General features: G+C 36.6%; 1 protein-coding gene across 6 annotated transcripts in view; it reads left to right on the plus strand.

The window, feature by feature from the left end:
* Positions 1 to 20,096, plus strand: part of FCHO2 (FCH and mu domain containing endocytic adaptor 2) — a 136,884-nt gene that overhangs the window by 66,181 nt on the left and 50,607 nt on the right. For all 6 annotated transcript variants that reach the window (XR_012413727.1, XR_012413728.1, XM_005557127.4 and 3 more), the window contains 3 exons: positions 7,930 to 7,974; positions 10,399 to 10,471; positions 14,751 to 14,775. Coding sequence is in view for 4 of the 6 variants with exons in the window: in XM_005557127.4 (XP_005557184.2) it covers positions 7,930 to 7,974; positions 10,399 to 10,471; positions 14,751 to 14,775 (143 nt within the window). In the remaining 2 variants the exon portion in view is untranslated. The remainder of the gene's footprint in view (positions 1 to 7,929; positions 7,975 to 10,398; positions 10,472 to 14,750; positions 14,776 to 20,096) is intronic.

Raw genomic sequence — 20,096 nt, forward strand, 5'->3', positions numbered from 1 at the left:
CCTGTAATCCCAGCACTTTTGGAGGCCCAGGTGGCTAAACTCTAACTACTCTATTGAGAATGCCTGCAGAAAAAGGCAAGGATCGAGGTAGAGAGACCACTGCATGACTGTTGCAATAATCCAGGGTAATTTAAGAAAAAAAGAGGCTGAGTGCAGTGGCTCGCACCTGTAATCCCAGGACTTTGGGAGGCCAAGGTTGGTGGATCACTTGAGGTCAGGAGTTCGAGACCAGCCTGGCCAGTGTGGTGAAATCCTGTCTCTACTAAAAATACAAAAATTAGCTGGTTGTGATGGTGGGTGCCTATAATCCCAGCTACTTGGAAGGCTGAGGCAGGAGAATTGCTTGTACCTGGGAGGCAGAGGTTGCAGTGAGCTGAGATTGCATCATTGCACTCCAGCCTGGACGACAAGAGTAAGATTCTGTCTCAAAAAAAAAAAAAAAAAATTTGTATACATAAGTTAACGTATTTCTCTAATGCTGCAAAATGACACCAATTTTATTTTTAGTCAGTTATCTATTGAAAGATATAACCTGTCAGTTTATGTTTTCAGTTCTTTTATGTAAGTCAAACTGAGAGCATTACAAATTTTTTTCTTCCTCATTATGATCATGTTATATTATTTATTATATATACTGATACTTTTTGTCATTGCCTTTTTGTTTTGCTTTTTTTTGAGACAGAGTCTCATTCTATTGCCCAGTCTGGAGTGCAGTGGCATGATCTCAGTCTCACTGAAACCTCCATCTCCCAGGTTCAAGCAATTCTCATGCCTCAGCCCCTCGAGCAGCTGGGCTTACAGGCGTGCATCACCATGCCTGGCTAATTTTTGTATTTTTAGTAGAGACATGGTTTCACCATGTTGGCTAGGCTGGTCTCGAACTCTTGGCCTGAAGCAGTCCACCCAAAGTGGTGCCTCACCCAAAGTGCTGGGATTACAAGCGTGAACCACTGCACTTGGCCTGTCATTGTTTTTATTTTAGCGTAGTAATGCTTGGTTCCTCTGGAATTTGAGTCACTGTAAGAGGATGCTTTGAATATTAAGGCACCTGTGGTCTGAAAGGATCATGAATAAACAGGTGTTTTCTAATTCTGGATGTCTTTTTATATTCCAGTGACATTGCCTTTGTAACCCTAACTACTCTCAGGTAATTCAGTTGCTAAAAGAGAGTAAAATCCATATTTTCAATGTTTTCTATTTTACAGTCATTTTGGTAATTTTGCTTTATGTATTTATAATTCATAAAAGTTTAGCAGGTTTCCATTTGTGTGTGTGTATATATATATATATATATATATATATATATATATATAGTGACTATTTTCTCCCAGTCTGTGGCTTCTTTCACTCAGCAAAATTACTTTGAGATTCATCCATGAATGTTCATGGCAGTTTTATTTGTAGTAGCTCCAAACTGCAAACAACCCAAATGTCCATTAACAGATGAACAGATAAACAAATTGTAGTATGTCCATGCAGTGAAGTACTACTCTGCAATAAAAATTAATGAACTACTGAGTGAAGGAAGCCAGATCAAAATAAGAATACATATTATATGATTCCTTTTTTTTGTTTGTTTGTTTTGAGAGGGAGTCTCGCTCTGTCACCCAGGCTGGAGTGCAGTGGCGCGATCTTGGTTCACTGCAACCTCCACCTCCCAGGTTCAAGTGATTCTCCTGCCTCAGCCTCCCAAGCAGCTGGGACTACAGGTGTGCACCACTATGCCCAGCTAATTTTTTGTATTTTTAGTGGAGACGGGGTTTCACCATGTTGGCCAGGCTGGTCTTGAACTCCTGACCTCGTGATCCACCCGCCTTGGCCTCCCAAAGTGCTGGGATTACAGGCGTGAGCCACCGTACCCGGCCCATATTATATGATTCTATTTATATAACTTTCTAGAAAATGTACACTAATTTATAGTGACAGAAAGCAGATCAGTGATAGCCTTGGGAAGGGTGGAATGGGTTACAAAGGAGCATGAGGTGATAACTATATATGTTATCTTATTTGTGGTAGTAGACTCACAAATGTTACACATGTCAAAATTCATTAAACTGTACAATTTAAATAGATGTAGTTTATCATGTGTTAATTATACCTCAGCAAATCTGTTTAACGAGGAATTGGAAAGAATCATTTTAAGGGTTTTGGCATGAGTAACTGAAAGGATATAGTTCCAACTAACATGGGGAAGGTTTATAGACGTAAGTGCTATAATTAAAAGTAGAAACAAGGGTTTTATCGGGATAATTGAAGATGAAAACATGACTCAACCTTGTGAGTGTGGGGACAGTGTCAAAATTTGGATGTAAGAGGAGATTATATTTCAGTACTAAGATTCTGTGTTTGGAGAACTAGGTAATTTTGGAATGTTTCACAGTGACTGAAATCTGTGGTTAAAAACCTGTTTCTTTGATTTAAGACTGTAGTTTCTAAATTTTCCTCATAGTTTTCAAGCCTTGGGTACTGTATTCGTCCATTCTAGTGTCGCTATAAAGAAATACCTGCGGGTAGGTCATTTTTAAAGAAAAGATATTTAACTTGGTGCATGGTTCTGCAGGCTTTATAGGAAGCATGGTGCTGGCATCTGCTTCTGGTGAGACCTTAGGAAACTTAGAATCATAGTGGAAGGCAACAGAGAGCCAGCATGTCACATGGCAATATTGGGAACATGAGAGAGAGGGTGGGGAGGTACCAGACGCTCTTAAACAACCAGATCTTGTGTGAAGTAACTGAGCGAGAACTCACTTATTACCAAGGGGATGATGCTAAGCCGTTCATGAAAGATCCTCCTGTATGATCCAGTCATCTCCCATTAGGCCCCACCTCCCACGTGGGAATCACATTTCCACGTGGGAATCATATTTCCACGTGTTATTTGGAGGGTACAGACATCCAAACCATATCAGGTACATACAAGAATTATTTTTGGAAATTTTTTCCTTTGCATTTTTCTTTTTTTATGTACAGAAATTGATTTTTCTTTTCTTTTTTTTTTTTTTTTTTTGAGACAGTCTTGCTCTGTCACCCAAGCTGGAGTGCAGTGACATGATCTTGGCTTACTGCAACCTCCGCCTCCTGGGTTCAAGTGATTCTCCTGCCTCAGACTCCCAAGTAGCTGGGATTACAGGGGCCCACCAGCACTCCCAGCTAATTTTTGTATTTTTAGTAGAGACGAGGTTTCACCATGTTGGCCAGGCTGGCGTTGGACTCCTGACCTCAGGTGATTCACCTGCCTCGGCCTTTCACAGTGCTCGGATTACAGGTGTGAGCCACCGTGCCCAGCCAAGAAATTGATTTCATTGGTCCAGGGTGGGTACCACTATAGTTTAAAACTCCTCAGCTGATTGTAACTTGCAGCCATTGTTGAGAACCTATAGCATTACACTACATGAATGCTTGTTATAAATGGAGAATCTCAAATCCTATCCCAGTCCTGCTGAATCAGATTCTGTATTTTGATAAGACCCCAAGATGCTTTGGGCTTTGTATGCACAGTATAATTGAAGAAGCACTGTCTAGACTAATTAAATATCTGGCAGTGGCCACAGAGTCTACTAGGACTGTATTTCTCGAAATGTGATTCCAGGGCCAGCGGCATCACCTGGGAATTTGTTAAAAATGCAAATATTTGAGCTCCACCCTAGACCTTCTGAATAGAACACTGTGGGAGTGAAGCCCAGTAGTCTGTGGTTTAACAAGTTCTCCAGGTGATTCTCATACATAATATAGTTTAGAAGCATTGCACCAGGAGTCTCTCATGAGGTTTGGAACCACTGAATTGAGGAAATTGATTCAGCAAGTCCTTTGTTAAAACACATACTCCTGAAGTGAAGTGTCATTGATGTCTGCAACTTTCAAATGGTTTAGCAAAAGGGAAAAATTGTATAAGGCTATGGAGAGACATAAAGCAGATGCTATGTTTGTTATTTACCTTTTATAGATGATACAACCTAGGTTCAAAAAGAGTAGTTCAAAAAGAGTATCAAAATTAGAATTTGAGCCTGTGTACCCTGTGCATATCACCACAAGCTGGAGTGTGATTCTCTTTTTTGTGTTAGCTTGCCTGGCCCATCATCCCAGGCATCTGGGAATATGACTGTGTTGCATTCCACAGGCCCAGGAGCAAGCTTGAAAATGTAGTCATTGATTTCCATTGTTATAAGTCACACCTCTCTCCTTGCTCACGCGCACACATGCACACACCCTTCATTATCGTCATTCCTTTTATTAAACTTTTAGTTTATGTCTGAGAGTGTTTGTTTGTGTTTAGTTCTGATTAGAAGCAGAAATATGCTTGATTTGAATAGCCCAGACTTACTATTTGAATTTTGAGGGCAGTTTTTAGCTAGATAATATTAAAAACTTGTCCTGTTGATGGCCTGAGATTTAGGATTGATTCCGAAACAACAGGGTTTATTAATTAAATATTTCATATATTTTATACTCTTCTCGGTCCACAGAACATTTGTGGTGATCAAAGATTACTGTTAAGTAAGTTGTTTTTTTCTTGTAACATCTTTTCAAAGTTTTAATCCAAATTAGATTTGAATGGATTCTTTAGGTTGATGGCTTTTTTTTATAGCATTTATTTATTCCTACCTGATGATTAAAGCATCGTATTTAAGAATTGTTTTGCTTTGAATCATTGACCTCTTAGAGTTGTTCTTCTGTTTTGTGAGTTTAATTGAACTCATAGTGGCGTTTTAAAATAATGTGTAAAAGAGCATCAGGAGACAGAGCCAAAATGGGTTTATTTGCTTTTATACAAACTAAATTGCCCTTGTGACCCAACATAAAATCTAAGTGCTAAGAGCAGTTATTTATTTTGACAAAAGAATTAATTGAGTCTAAAACAGTTGAAATTCCAGTTGTAGCAAACTATTCATTAAGACTCTCACTCTGGCTTTAGTACTGTCAAAAAAAATAACCTGCCTTATGATTAAATAGCAGAATGATGGGCAGTGGACTGCATTTGAAGGAGATGCTGAATAAACTTTCCACTTGTGAAGCAGTTCAGAAGTGACATGCTACAAGGGGGGTTAGAATGTGCATTGATATCCAGCTGAGTCGTCAACTGGCACTGAGCCAGGCACGCAAAGCCTTGCCATGTGAAGCAGCATGTGGAGCATATGCCATTTGTAAAAGAAAATCTTGTTCATGCATGATGTAATGGTTTTTTTGTTGAAGGTTGTATTTAGTTTTATTATGACAGAAATCATTATTTCTATCTGTAATAGAAAAGTTTATGTGGATGGTACTCAATTTAAAATTTTTAATATATATTTTTTGATTTGAAGTGATTTGGCATCTTATATTTCAAAATGTTTTTTCTTTTTTTTGGGGGGGGCATTTTTCTATTTCAAATGGATTTTAAGAGGCTGTTTAGAAAAGATAAGAGAAATCAAGATATGTTTACTATAGGAAAAGAGTTTTGTGAGAACAAAAAGGAGAATTTTGTTTAAAGGGACTGATTAGTTGAGGGATGTCTTTACTATTTTCACATATATGAAGTTATCCAAAGATTTTACAAATCTTTTTTTTCTGTATGTACCATATTTGCTAAGATGATGATGTAAAAGTCCTTCTAGATAATATATATTTAGTATTTGTAAACAAGGCAATTTGGCATTGGTGTTTTGTTTTTATTGTAGTTACTTTTTTTTACTCTCTAGAGTAAGTGTGTAGCTTAAGCACTACAGATTCTGTAAATAGTTAATGGGTAGAAATTATGTGGATGTGTAGCTGTAGGAGAATTTTTGACTAACCACATGCCTGGTTGCCTTTTTTTGGTAAACCCTTTCTCGTCTCAACAGATGATTATATTTTCTCCAGCTTTATTAGTACTTGGAAAAGCCAATAATATATAATAAGCTGTTGGTAATTTAGGTAGAGATTTATTATTCATAATTTTTATACTAAATGAAAAGTTGCTAATTTGCACATCTTAATTTCTTTACCTTTATTGATTTTTCAACCTGCCCTCATCTCATTGTAAATTGTTATGATAGGCCTCTAAGGGATTCTAAGAACAAGCTCGGTACCCTTTTATTAAATGATTTCTCAGCTTCCAGATTTGTAGAATGGGTTTGAATAAAGTCCTTAAATTTTTAATTGGGTCATTTTCTGACTCTTTAAGGCTTTTTTGGATAGAAGTGATAAACATTTTTTTTAGTCTTACTTTATATTTAGAAGAATGTACTAGTAAGGAACATACTAATAATTGATTAGGACCTTGTTTATCAACTCACTTTTATGACAGTTTTATTCTGCTTATTAGTAAATGTTAATCTATTTTATTTGAATGGAAACTAGAACCACACAGAAATAAATCTTAGATTTAGGGGGAGGGAGAGGGACATTAAGCCAGTATTTTTAGATCCCCCTACTTGTAGAGAGATCTTCTTGTTAATCAGTGGCTTTCTTTTGTAATGGAATGATCAATAATAATGCTGATCATGAATTTGTACATAGGTAAGCTTCGCATCTCAGAGGAACCAGTAACAAAATTCTCTATCATCTACTCTCTATTTCAAGCTCTATTTTAAAATTTCTTCATATAGCAAGTTATACAAATTACCATTAATAAATTAAAAATTATTTCACAAAAAAATTCTAGACTTTCATGAATTTATATATAGAAAGGACTAAATGACAGCTTAGTGGGAGATAATTTTTTAGTCTCATATTTAGCTTTTGGGATATTTCATTAGGAGAGTAATTCATGTTTTGCTACTTTCTCTATTCCCAAATAATTTGATATTTCACATATATGAAGTATGCCGTATTTTATGGCTTTTAAAGCTAGTCTGAGCAGTCAATCATTTCAGGGCTATTTTAATTGTTTTCTAATGATTTCCACTTTATCATCCTCCTCTTCTACAGTCTATCTCTCATAGCAGTGCTAAATTAATGTTCCTTGAAGATCACTTTGTGGGTGGATGTGTATGATCTTACATGAAAACTCTTGCTGGCTGGGTGAGGTGACTCATGCCTGTAATGCCAGCACTTTGGGAGGCCGAGGTGGGCGGATCATGAGGTCAGGATATCGAGACCATCCTGGCTAACACGGTGAAACCCCGTCTCTACTAAAAATACAAAAAATCAGCCAGGCGTGGTGGTGGGTGCCTGTAGTCCCAGCTACTCAGGAGGCTGAGGCAGGAGAATGGTGTGAACCCGGGAGGCGGAGCTTGCAGTGAGCCGAGATCGTGCCACTGTACTCTAGCCGGGGCGACAGAGTGAGACTCCGTCTCAAAAAAAAAAAAAAAAAAAAGAAAAGAAAACTCTTCCTATTTCCTGTAAGCTGTAGTTCACATTCCTTGACCTGCTATACACTTAGAGAGATCTGGAGTATAATCCCAAGGTCACCACTTAATTAGTCTGTAATTAGTTCATTTATTCATTCAATAAATATTTACTTATTTACCCAACTTATTATTTACCTGGCATTTTTTAAGTATTGAAGATACAGTGACGAACAGGACAGATGAGGTCCTAAGCTTATGTTCTAGTAGTATTTACTATCTTGGTAGCCCTGTTCTTCCCATGAACACCACCGAGGATTCAGCAACCACCTTTACCACGCTTGTTTTCTCTCATTAATAGTACTGCCAGCTCCTTGAAAGCAGAAACCGCATATTCTTGTGTCTCTAATTCTGTGGCATCATGTATAATGGGTTTTCAGTAAATTATTGTGATCATAATGGGCTAGTCTCAGTTGTTTTTCACTGTTAGAATTATTTGATTTTTAAAATGTATTACTGATATTTGAATTAACTATTAGGTAACAACTAGAACCATTTCAGAACAATTAAAAAGATGTGTTGTCAATTAAAAGTAGAATAAAAAATTTTAAATGTAAAAAAAAAAGTATTAAAGTTTACCTGATAGTTTTTTTCTACTAGAAGTTTTTCAATTTTTTTTTTCCAGGCCTCATTGAATTTGAAGAATGTGACACTGCTAGTGCAGTTGAAGGTAAGTTGATTAGTTATAATATGTTAATGCACATGGCAGCTAGCTAGCATCTTATCTTCTGTTCGTTGAACAAATAAGGAGGGACTGCTATCCCTAGGTGTCAGCGTATCTATGTAATGGAGTGCTGTAAAAATCTGAAATTAGTTTGAAGGCCTGCAGGTGCTACTTGTTGCTTAATAAATAACAGATTTTCCCAAAAGAATATTAGTGTGTTAGATTATATATTTTTAAAGATTAAGTATAACATGCATTTGTTTTTAAATATACATTGAAATAGTTTTCTTCATTGACATCCATGTTTAAGCCTTCTAATGTCATGAATATGAAATTCATCACTGTAATGTGTAATGCTAATTGTACAGTGGGTAACATTTCATTAATGTTAATATTACCATCATTTGGCTGGGCACAGTGGCTCCTGCTTGTAATCTCAGCACTTTGGGAGGCTGAGGCAGGAGGATTACTTGAGTCCAGGAGTTCGAGACCAGCTGGGAATCATGCTGAGACCCATCTCTATAAAAAAACTTAAAATTAGTAGGTGTGCTGGTGTGCACCTGTAGTCCCAGCTACTGGGAAGGCTGAGGTAGAAGGATTGCTGGAGTCTGGGAGGAGAAGCCTGTGGTGAGCCGTGATTGTACCACTGCACTCCAGCCTGGGCAACAGAGTGAGACCCTGTCTCAAAAACAACAACAAAAACCCTTCTTGAATTTCCTCATCTGTAAGATGAGGGGCTAGCTTAAACCTAAGGTCTCTACTGCTCTCTTCTTTTTTTATTTTTTGGGAGACAGGGTCTCATTTTGTTTCCCAGGCTGGAGTACGGTGGCGTGATCTCTGCCCACTGCAGCCTTGACCTCCCAGGTCCAAGCGATCCTACCACCTCAGCCCCCAAATTAGCTGGGACTACAGGTGTGTGCCACCATGCCCAGCTAACTTCTGTATTTTTTTTTAGAGAAAGGGTTTCACCATGTTGGCTAGACTAGTCTTTAACTCCAGAGCTCAAGTGATCCATCCACCTTAGCCTCCAAAGTGCTAGGATTACAGGCGTGAGCCACTGCACCCGGCCTCTACTGCTCAATTCTCAAACAGTAAACACCTAAGTTTTAAGTGCTGAATTCTTTTTTTTGAGACAGGGTCTCGCTCCGTCACCCAGGCTGGAGTGCAGTGGCGTGATCTTGGCTGACTGCAACCTCTGCCTTCTGGTTCGGATGATTCTTCTGCCTCAGGCTCCCAAGTAGCTGGGATTACAGCTGTGCACCACTGTGCCCAGCTAATTTTTTTTGTGTTTTTAGTGGAAACGGGGTTTCACCATGTTGGCCAGGCTGGTGTCAAACTCCTGACCTCAGGTGATCCACCCATCTCGGCCTCCCAAAGTGCTGGGATTGTAGGTGTGACCCACCACGCCAGGCCTTAAGTGCTTAATTCTATCAACAGTTAATAGCGTGACTGGCCTTTAAAAATAATTTGTCAAGAGGATGAAGAGTTGCCTTATTAGGAATATCAAAGATAATTTTTACTCCTCGGTTATGGTAGAATCCATTTATAGCATTGTTTGTATTAGGGACAACATATGGACACAAGAGTGCCATATTGTAAACTTTTCATATTATACTTCTTTTTTCATTTTTGTTTTTTTCTGTTTCTGTTTTTTTTTTTTTTTTTTTTTTTTAATTTTTGAGGTAGGGTCTCACTCTGTCACTCAGGGTAGAGTGCAGTGGTGTGATCACAGCTCACTGCATCCTCCATCTCCTGGACTCAAGCAGTCCTCTCACCCTAGCCTCCTGAGTAGCTAGGACCACAGGCACGCACTACCACACCCAGCTAATTTTTTGTATTTTTTTGTAGAGACAGGGTTTCACCATGTTGCCTAGGCTGGTCTCGAACTCCTGAGTTCAAGTGATCTGTCTGCCTTGGCCTTCCAAAGTGCTGGGAATACAGGCATGCATCACTGCACCTGGCCCCATATTATAGTTCTAATGGGTCTGCTGTGTCATCCTTTTATCTAAAACAATACATTCATATTTTGTGACGCTCTAAAAAGCAAACATGATTTGACCTTTATAACATGATTTGATGTTTATAACAAAATTTAGTATAATGAATAATGTACTTTCATTGAAGTTTTAAGATATCTCCATATGCTTATTATGTGTAAGATGACTTAAGGTAGGCTTAGGAAAAGAAAAGAAAATTTTATCTATCAAGTAAATGTTCTAGGATCTTTTGATGAATAATAGACTGTGTTTTATTAACATAAGAAAAGTCTAACCAATAGGGTTGAGTGGTTGATAATTTTATTTCTGTCATCCACATTTATCATCAGCAGTTACGAGCAAGTTATGTGTGAAGATGCAAGATGTATTCCTAAACTTAATATGTTTATCAGGAACAGTTATGTTTCTGTAACAATATATATTTATTTTAAAGGTATAAAACCAAGGAAAAGAAAGACCTTTGCTTTGCCAGGAATCATCAAAAAGGAAAAAGATGCAGAATCTGTGTAAGTATTTTAAATATTGTAAAAATCCTTTTTATTTTTATAAGTGATTAAGAATAAGACTGTTTTGCATTTGGAAAGAAAAAAGTATTGTGGAAATAACTCAAAAGTATATGTGTAAGGTGTGAAAAACAAGCTTTTCTAAATATTAATAAATGCATTTGCCAGTTCCTCTGGTTTTAGATCAAAGTATTAACTTGTTAATTATTTAAAAAATTTAAGACATTATAGACAAAAGCTTTAATGTCCAGAAATGGAAATTTTTGAAATATCCTCATTTTTATAAAATGATAAATGCATATTTTAAAAAATTAAAAGTGCAAAGAAAACAAAAAATTCATCAAAGTCTTAATGCCTAAGAGAAAATCTCTGGTCAACTATTTGATGAAAATCCTTCTAGACAATTCTAAGTGTATAGGCACATAGTGATACATATACATACATTGATGGAAAATGTTAAATAGGGGAGAGAAAAGCCCTAATATTTTACTATTTATACTAGGTCATCATTTTTAGATGGAATATTTGGTCCACTTATAAGTCTGATTTACCTTCTTTTTTTTTTTTTTTTTTTTGAGATGGAGTTTCACTCTTGTTGCCCAGGCTGGAGTGCAGTGGCGCAGCCTCGGCTCACTGCAACCTCTGCCTCCCGGGTTCAAGCGATTCTCCTCCTGCCTCAGCCTCCCAAGTAGCTGAGATTACAGCGCCTACCACATCTGGCTAATTTTTTGTATTTTTAGTAGAGACAGGATTTTACCATATTGGCCAGGCTGGTCGCGAACTCCTGACCTCAGGTGAAGCACCTGCCTCAGCCTCCCAAAGTGCTGGGATTACAGGCCTGAGCCACCGTGCCCGGCTTGATTTACCTTCTTTTAAAAATAAAAAATTAATATACAAAGAATATGTAATAAATATGTAAGAAATTGAGTTAGATTAGCTAACCAAAGTTTTTGTTTGTTTGTTTGTTTTCTACTTTGGCTACACATTAGAACTACCTGGGAAATTAAAGTAAATATACCTAAGCTAGGTCCTACCTCAGACCAATTAAATCAGATTCTCTCGGCATGAAACCTCAACATAATTTTTGCTCTTTTTTAAGTAGCCCCTTTGATTTCTAATGTATACCTGGGGTTAAGAATCATTGAGCTATGATTATTCAGAGACAAACTAGAATTAAAGAATCTTTCTTTCCATGATTATTCAGTCCATTTAGATAGAAGAGACACTGATCAAAAGTTGTGAGTGATTTGTTGACCCACCAACACTGACTGAAAATTAAAGACCGCACTTCCCTAGCATAATCAATGGAATTCTCATGAGATTTAATATTTGATGGGCTCTCATATTTTTTTTTTTTTTTTTTTTTTGAGACGGAGTCTCGCTCTGTCTCCCGGGCTGGAGTTGCAGTGGCCGGATCTCAGCTCACTGCAAGCTCCGCCTCCCGGGTTCACGCCATTCTCCTGCCTCAGCCTCCCGAGTAGCTGGGACTACAGGTGCCGCCACCTCGCCCGGCTAGTTTTTTGTATTTTTTAGTAGAGACGGGGTTTCACCATGTTCACCAGGTTGGTCTCGATCTCCTGACCTCGTGATCCACCCGTCTCGGCCTCCCAAAGTGCTGGGATTACAAGCTTGAGCCACCGCGCCCGGCCTCTCATATTTTTAATATAAGAGAATAGTTTGTGCTTTGGGTATTCTTGCTTTCTACCTAGTTATATTTCTATTTGAGTTTCTTAGAATTTCTTTCATTTTAAATGGCTGTCTCTTCCCCTCTCCCAAGTAGTATTTGGTTAACAAATCAAGACCAATTGCAAAGTGATTTATATCTATAGTTATCAAATCTTCTTCATATGTCTTTCTTGAGCATTTATGAAGGGGATTTTTTTAAGGGGGTGAAACTTAATCTATTTTTATAATATTAGCAATACATATTGAAATCTGATCAGTTGATTAGTAAGTTTTTAAAATATATCTAGTTCATCTGTTAGTGGCTATATTGTAAAGAATCATGGCCTTAAATTATTTTTATAATGTGTGGGTTTCATTACTGTTCATGTAGGGAGCTTATAGTATTTTTTAACCAGGTTTTTAAAACAGTTTTCCTTATCAATAATTTCCCAATATGATATTAAGCCACTTAGGGTGGTTTTTTGGTTTTGTTTTTTAACCAATGGCAATACTAGAGCAGAAAGCCAGTGCTTAAACCACTGCACCATCATCACCTTCTTTCAAACTTCTTGGCAGGAAAAATGTTAGAATTCACTTTGCCTGAAATGCCAGAGGCTCTTGAAATGCCTCTTCATAGCCAGAAGGCTTTTGAGATGCTAGTAATTATGGGAGACAGACCCTTTTCAGAGCTTCCTCTTCCTGGAGCTTCTTCTGCAGGTCTCATATAGCCCACTGTGAAGGCGAACAGATAAGTACTTTACCCCAGTGACTGGAGTGTTTTGGCTTAAAGCCAGAGAGTAAACTCTTTGGAACTTTTAACACTTCCTTTTATGGGCAAACTGCATCTTTTTTTAAAAAAAGAAGAAAGTAGAAATGTTCTAACATCTTTATTAATTTGATTCTCTAGGATTGGATTATTATTATGCCTTTTCTGGAACATTTCTTCAGAGTATGCATAAGTTTAAAGTATAGTGTTTCTCATCTACCAGTAAGGAAGCTGTATTTCAAAATGTGCAATTTAAAATGACTTTTAAGTAGATAGAAAGTCACCTGGGGGGCCAGGCGCAGTGGCTCACGCCTGTAAACCCAACATTTTGGGAGGCCGAGGAGGGTGGATTACTTGAGGTCAGGAGTTCAAGACCGGCCTGGCCAACATTGTGAAACCCCATCTCTACTAAAAATACAAAAATTAGCCAGGTGTGGTGGTACACACCTGTAATCCCAGCTACTTGGGAGGCTGAGGCTGGAGAATTGCTTGAACCTGGGAGGCAGAGGTTGCAGTGAGCCGACATGGCGCCACTAAACTCCATCTAGCCTGGGTGACAGAGTGAAACTCTGTGTTAGAGAAAAAATGAAAAAAAAAAAAAAAAAAAAAAGAAGAAAGAAAGTCACCTTTCGCATTTACCCTGTCTCTTTGGTACTTCATTTTGGATTAAGAGCAATGTCATCTTCCTCCTTTTTAATTTTTTCAGTCTGTTTTATCCTGTATTCCTTTAAGAAAATTCTTCAATTTTGTAGATTCTTCTGGCATTTGCTTAGTATTTGGATAAATGGCGTTTATCTGTTTGTATAAGATTTTGACACACATTGCGTATCCTTTGAAATGCTTGAGACTAGAAGTGTTTTGGATTTCAGATTTTTTTGGATTTTGAAGTATTTGCAGAATACATCCAGTTGAGCATTCCTAAACCAAAAATCCCAAAGCCAGAATGTTCCAATGAACATTTTGTTTGAGCATCTTGTTAGTGCTCAAAAAGTCTCAGATTTTGGAGCACTTTGGATTTCAGATTTTTGGATTAGGGATGCTCAGCCTGCATTATGTGCATTAACTGTCATTAGTTAAAGATCCAAAAGCCTTTTACATCTGTGCTCTTAAGTTTTGTTTGTGAATTTATGTTAGAGTGCATACATGGAAATACTTTTCTATCCAACCTCATTTTTTATGACCTCACTGTCCTTAGTTGTACGTATTTAGGTCTTCTTTATGTTTTAGTTTTACATTTTAAATAATACTTTTCACTAGTGTATTTGCAAATTCAATGCTTGTTTATCAGTTAAATGATAGAATTTCAGTTCTCAACTACATATTACATTACATAAGAAAGTTATCCAACTGGAAGTCTACTCAGTATATTTGGAAAAAACTAGTTTTGACTATTTTGTATACTAAGTTATGGAAAGTACTTCAAATGAAACTGAAGTGTTTAAAAATTGTATTTTTTTCCAGTAGTTTTAGGTTTTCAGACTACTTGCCACTTAATAATGACTTTTTTTTTTAAAGTCAATGATGTGTGAGTATATTCATGGAAAAGAATTACTTTTGAAAATAGGTTTTAGAATACTTATAAGCCCTTAAAGCATAATGTAAGCTGATAGAAAAAAGGAATACTTGTAAGCTGTTTGTTTTTTATTTTGTCAGTTGGTATGGGTATAAGAATTCCTTTTTTGAATTTTAAAATGATTTGGTATGTTTTAATCTTCATGGTTTGATTTCTCTAAATATTTTTTGTAGAGTTTAAATAAAAGCTATATTTAAGTACCAAAGTAAAGACTTTAAACAAGCATAATTAGCAGACAATTTTAATTATTGAATATTTCTGATATTTTGTTTTAATAGTGAATGCCCTGATGCAGATTCACTGGTAAGTAGATTTAACTTCGATATAAACAATTTAAATTAGTTATTTTCATTAGGACAAACCTAACATATTTGAGTTGAGTTGTTACCAGTCTTTCAAAGAAAAATACCATCATATTGTAAATTCACTATTAAAATTATTTTACAGATGTATTTTTGGATTTACATTGCCAGATGCTTTCCTATTAAATAGAAAGTATTTCTAACCACCTTTGAAAAGTGGGACATTTCACTTTTAAAATTGGAGTGGTGCCATATCATACTGCTTTTTCTTGGGAAACATGCCAGAAATCAAATCTGTATACTTTATTTTAAAATGTGGTGTTCTTACTAATGTATTCTTAGATCTATTAAAATACAACATTGTGCATGCATTTGAGTTTCATTTGAGAGCTTGTCATTTTAGAAATAACAGCAACAAGAACCATGGTCAGTACTTTTCTGTGCTTTTTGTTTTATTTTAAAGAAGGGTTGCTTATATTTCTTGATTAAATGTATTTCTTTATGTGTAATTAAAGAAGACATCAAATGGAGCTCCCTGTGGTTACAGTTAGAGAGTAGATTTACCAAATGTTGTTAAGTAATGTATAGATGGGCATATTTTTCAAACTGTTCATTAGATACTGTTCATGTTGATAAGTATAGGAGTTTCAAACAATCTCTGTCCTTTGCTTATTGTTCCTGCCTGCATAACTATTGTTTCCTTTGATCCAAAAACATTTTGATCTTTTACAGCATCATAGTGTACCAAAATAACTAAAAATATTTTGTGAAACACTGTATTTTATGTTACTTAACTAAGATAAATTAGTATTTTGTTTTATATTTTGGCTTTAAAATACAATTATGATTTGTTAACAAATTTATATGAAAAATAAGAAATAGACTTATAATGAGTTATGGGGTTAAAATCATCAGTGTATTTTTGGAGTTACAACGTTTACCTTACCACTTGGTTACTTTGTTTGATACCCTTGGTTAACTAATTAATGAAAAGCAGCAGATGTGTTTGGCAATAACTTTAGTACTCATTTTATTTCTGCATTATTTTTATGCATTTTATTTCTGAATTATTTGTAGCATTAAAATGATGATTGGAAAATTAAATACAACTTTAATACTTCATGTTTTAGTTTATATATATTCCCTTTAAATAAAACATTTTTAATTCAGTAACTAATTAATACTATTTTATTTTATTTTATTTTATTTTATTTTTTATTTTTTTTTTTTGAGACGGAGTCTCGCTCTGTCGCCCAGGCTGGAGTGCAGTGGCCAGATCTCAGCTCACTGCAAGCTCCGCCTCCCGGGTTCCCGCCATTCTCCTGCCTCAGCCTCCCGAGTAGCTGGGACCACAGGCGCCGCCACCTCGCCCGGCTAATTTTTTGTGTTTTTAGTAGAGACGGGGTTTCGCCGTGTTAGCCAGGATGGTCTCGATCTCCTGACCTTGTGATCCGCCCGTCTCGGCCTCCCAAAGTGCTGGGATTACAGGCTTGAGCCACCGCGCCCGGCAATTAATACTATTTTATAATGATAATATTATCCAGTTTTGAACTTTACTTAGTACTTCTCCAGAATACAAAAGAGAATACAAAATTCTAATACTGGATAAGAAGCAATTGATAAATTTGACTGTGTAGAAATGAAAAATATATAAAACTAGAAAAAATACTTTATAAAAGGATTTGAATCATCAGAGACAAACTGGCAGAGCATCTTTGCAAGACATGTGATGGGGCTAATTGCTTTCATTTATAAAGTTTATATGCAAATCAATACAAAAAGTAAGTGGGTACCTGGTAGGAAAAGGGCATAGGATAAAAATGCTCAATTTTCATAAAAAGAAATAAAAGTGATAACCGTAATGAATATTGCTCAAAATAGTGGTGTTCTTCTGGTGCAAATTAGAATGAATTTACTATAGTGTCTAATCATATTGGGAAAGTTTTTAATTTAATTTTTTGTTTTTTAATTTAGAAACAAAGTCTCACTCTGTTACTCAGGCTTGAGTGCAGTTGTGTGATCATAGCTCACTGTAACCTTGAACTCCTGGGCTCAAGCGATATTGTTGCCTCAGCTTCCCATGTGGCTGGGACTGTAGGCACATGTCACCATGCCCAACTAATTTCTTAAACTTTTTTTTTGGTAGAGTTGGGGATGTGTTGCCCAGACTGGTCTTGAACTCCTGGCTTCAAGCCATTTTCCTACTTCAGTCTGCCAAAGTGCTGGGATTACAGATGTGGACCACTGTTCCTGGCCAGCAAAGGTTTTGATACGCTCATACTGTTGGTAGGAATGTAAATTGACACTGTCCGTCTTGTGGATAGTTTGGCAGTATTGCCCCAAATAAGAAGTGTGAGTTCATTTTTGACCATGCTATCTCCCTTCTAGGAATTTACTGTTACAGTTATAGTAACAAAACTTTACACACGCACATTGTATTGGTGTGTGTATGTGTGTGTATACACACATACACACACATATATAAAGTATATATGTATGTACACACACACACTTAAGATTCATGCATATATAGAAAGTGAGGGAGAGATAGATATTTATTTCAACATTGTTTGTATTAGCAAAAAACTGGAAACACCAAAGAATCCATCAAAATGGGAACTGGTTAAATAAATTGGTGGGGTAATAGATATTATAAAGAGTTAAGTTGATCTGTATCTGCTGATATGGAAAGAACGTACTAAATAAAAATAAGTATGATCTTTTAAGTGATTGCTGTTTTAAAAATAGAATATAAATATGTGGATATATGTGTTATCTTTATTTTAGAAGAATGAGTTACAAGACACTTTAATTGTGGATACCTTTGGGGCCAAGAATTGCAATGGTCAGTAGAGAAAGGAGACTCTTTTTACTTATTTTATTTTGAGACGGGGTCTTGCTCTCTGGCTGATGTTACTTGGATTTGGGTCCCTACCCAAATCTGTTGTCAAATTGTAATCCCCAGTGTTGGAGGAGGGGATGGGTGGGAGGCAATTGGGTCAGGGGATGGATCTCCCCTTCGCTGTTCTCATGACAGTGAGTGAGTTCTCACAAGATCCGGTTGTTTGAAAGTGTGTTTTACCTCCCTCTTCACTCTCTTCCTTCTACTCCGGCCATGTAAGATGTGCCTCCTTCCTCTTTGCCTTCCGCCATGATTTTAAGTTTCCTGAAGCCTCCCTCACCATGCTTCCTGTACAGCTTGTGGAACTGTGAACCAATTAAACCTCTTTTCTTTATAAATTACCCAGTCTCAGATAGTTCTTGATAGCAATGTGAGAACAGACAAATACAGTCACCCAGGCTGGAGTTCAGTGGCACGATCATAGCTCACTACAGCCTTGACCTCCCAGGCTCAAGCGTTCCTCCCATTCCAGCCTCCTGAGTAGCTGGGAACACAGGCATATGCCACCATGCCTGGCTATGTTTTTTCGTTTTTGGTAGAGGCGGTGTCTCACTGTGTTGTCCAGGCTTGTTATTTTCTTTTATTTGTAGCCTATAGATAATAACTTATGGCCTATTCATGGCTTTCTCTTACTAATTATTTTTTAAAACATCAATAAGCTCTCCTAGTAGGGAAATTATTGTTCATTTCTTATTCCTTTCTTTAAAGGTCCGTGTAATTAAAAAAATTATTTTTAGCAACTGCATGTTTTGCAAGTTAGCCAAAGAAGTATAATTGCTCTTTTTTTCTTTTTTTTGGTTTTGGCCTATGTCCCCATTCCAAACAGAAATTAAGAAACATTTCATTTACTCTTGTTTCTTGAGCTCCATTCTGGTATATATTTTTTAAATTGCCACCGCCACTTTAGCCAGAGTAAGCAACTGTCTTTAAGATTGATGGGTGAAGTTGCCTATTCTGTTCTTGTTCATACTGCTTTTGACCTAGGGCTTCACTGCAGCTGTGTGGGCCCTAATATAGAAATCATGGATTGAATGGGTAAAGATGAACACAGGTAATGTGTAAGCTTTTATTAATATCAGGTTTCTATGAATAGTTCTAGCAGTAAAAAGATAGTACACTGAGAATCACTGCTTTTAAGAAAAACTTTTTATTTTGAAATAAAGATGCATGGAAGGTTGCAAAGATGGTGTACATAACAGTACTGTGTACTTGTTACCCCTTCCTCCTGACACTAAAATTTTACAAAAGTGTCATATAGTATCACAGCTGGAATATTGACACTAATTCAGTCAAAACCGGACATTTTCCGTACCACAACAATCTCTCATGTTGGTTGCCCTTTTACAGCCACTTTTCCTTATACCTTCCTTAACCTCTGGCAGCCACTAACCTTTTCTTCATTCCTATAATTTTGTCAATTCAAGATTGTTCTATAAGTGAAATCATACAATATGTATGCTTTTGAGGTTGGCTTTTTTCCACTCAGCACAGTTCTTTGGGGATTTATCCATGCTGTGGTACATATGAATAGTTTATTTTTTGTTGCTGAGTAGTAGTCCTTGTTTTGGATATACTAAAGTTTGTTTAACCACTCATCCATTGTAGGACATTTTAGTTGTTTTTCAATTTTTGGCTATTAAAGTTACTATGAACAATTGTTTACAGGTTTTTGTGTGGACATAATGTTCCTCTCTGACCCTGATAATTTTCTTTATGAACTCTACCTTATCTAATATTAAGACATCCTCTTTTACCCTTTGTTATTATTCATGTTTGCCTGGTATAATTGTTTCCATCCTTTTTCTTTCAGCCTAACTGTATTGTTATATTTGAAGTTTCTTATAGACAGCAGATAGTTGGATTATGTTTTTAAAAATCCATTCTGCCAATCTCTGCCTTTTAATTGGTATGTTTGGACCATTTATATGTAATGATATTGTCAGATTTTAAGATTGCCATTTTATTTTTGTTTTCTGTTTGTTCCTCTGTTTTTTGTTTTGCTTTGCTTTTTCTTGCCTTTGTGTAGGTTATTTGAACCTTTTTTTAGAATAGCATTTTGACTTTATAGAGTTTTTCATTGATTCACTTTGTAGAGCTATTTTAGTAGGTGCTCTAGGTCATTTTCCATTACCTCCAGATAGTTGTTTATGGTGTTTTTTGTTTTGTTTTGTTTTTAATAGCGCTAGGTTCTTGATCTGTGGCCCAGGCTGGAGTGTAGTAGCACAATCCTAGCTTACCACAGCCTCAAACTCCTTGGCTCAAGTGATCCTTCCTGCTTCAGCCTTCCAAGTAGCTAGGAATACAGGCATGTGCCACCATACCCAGCTAATTTTTAATTTTTGAGTAGAGACAAGGTCTTGCTATATTGAGCAGGTTGGTCTTGAACTCTTGGCCTCAAGTGATCCTCCTGTGTTGACCCC

Source organism: Macaca fascicularis, chromosome 6, assembly GCF_037993035.2.
Source record: "Macaca fascicularis isolate 582-1 chromosome 6, T2T-MFA8v1.1".
NCBI lineage: Eukaryota > Metazoa > Chordata > Mammalia > Primates > Cercopithecidae > Macaca > Macaca fascicularis.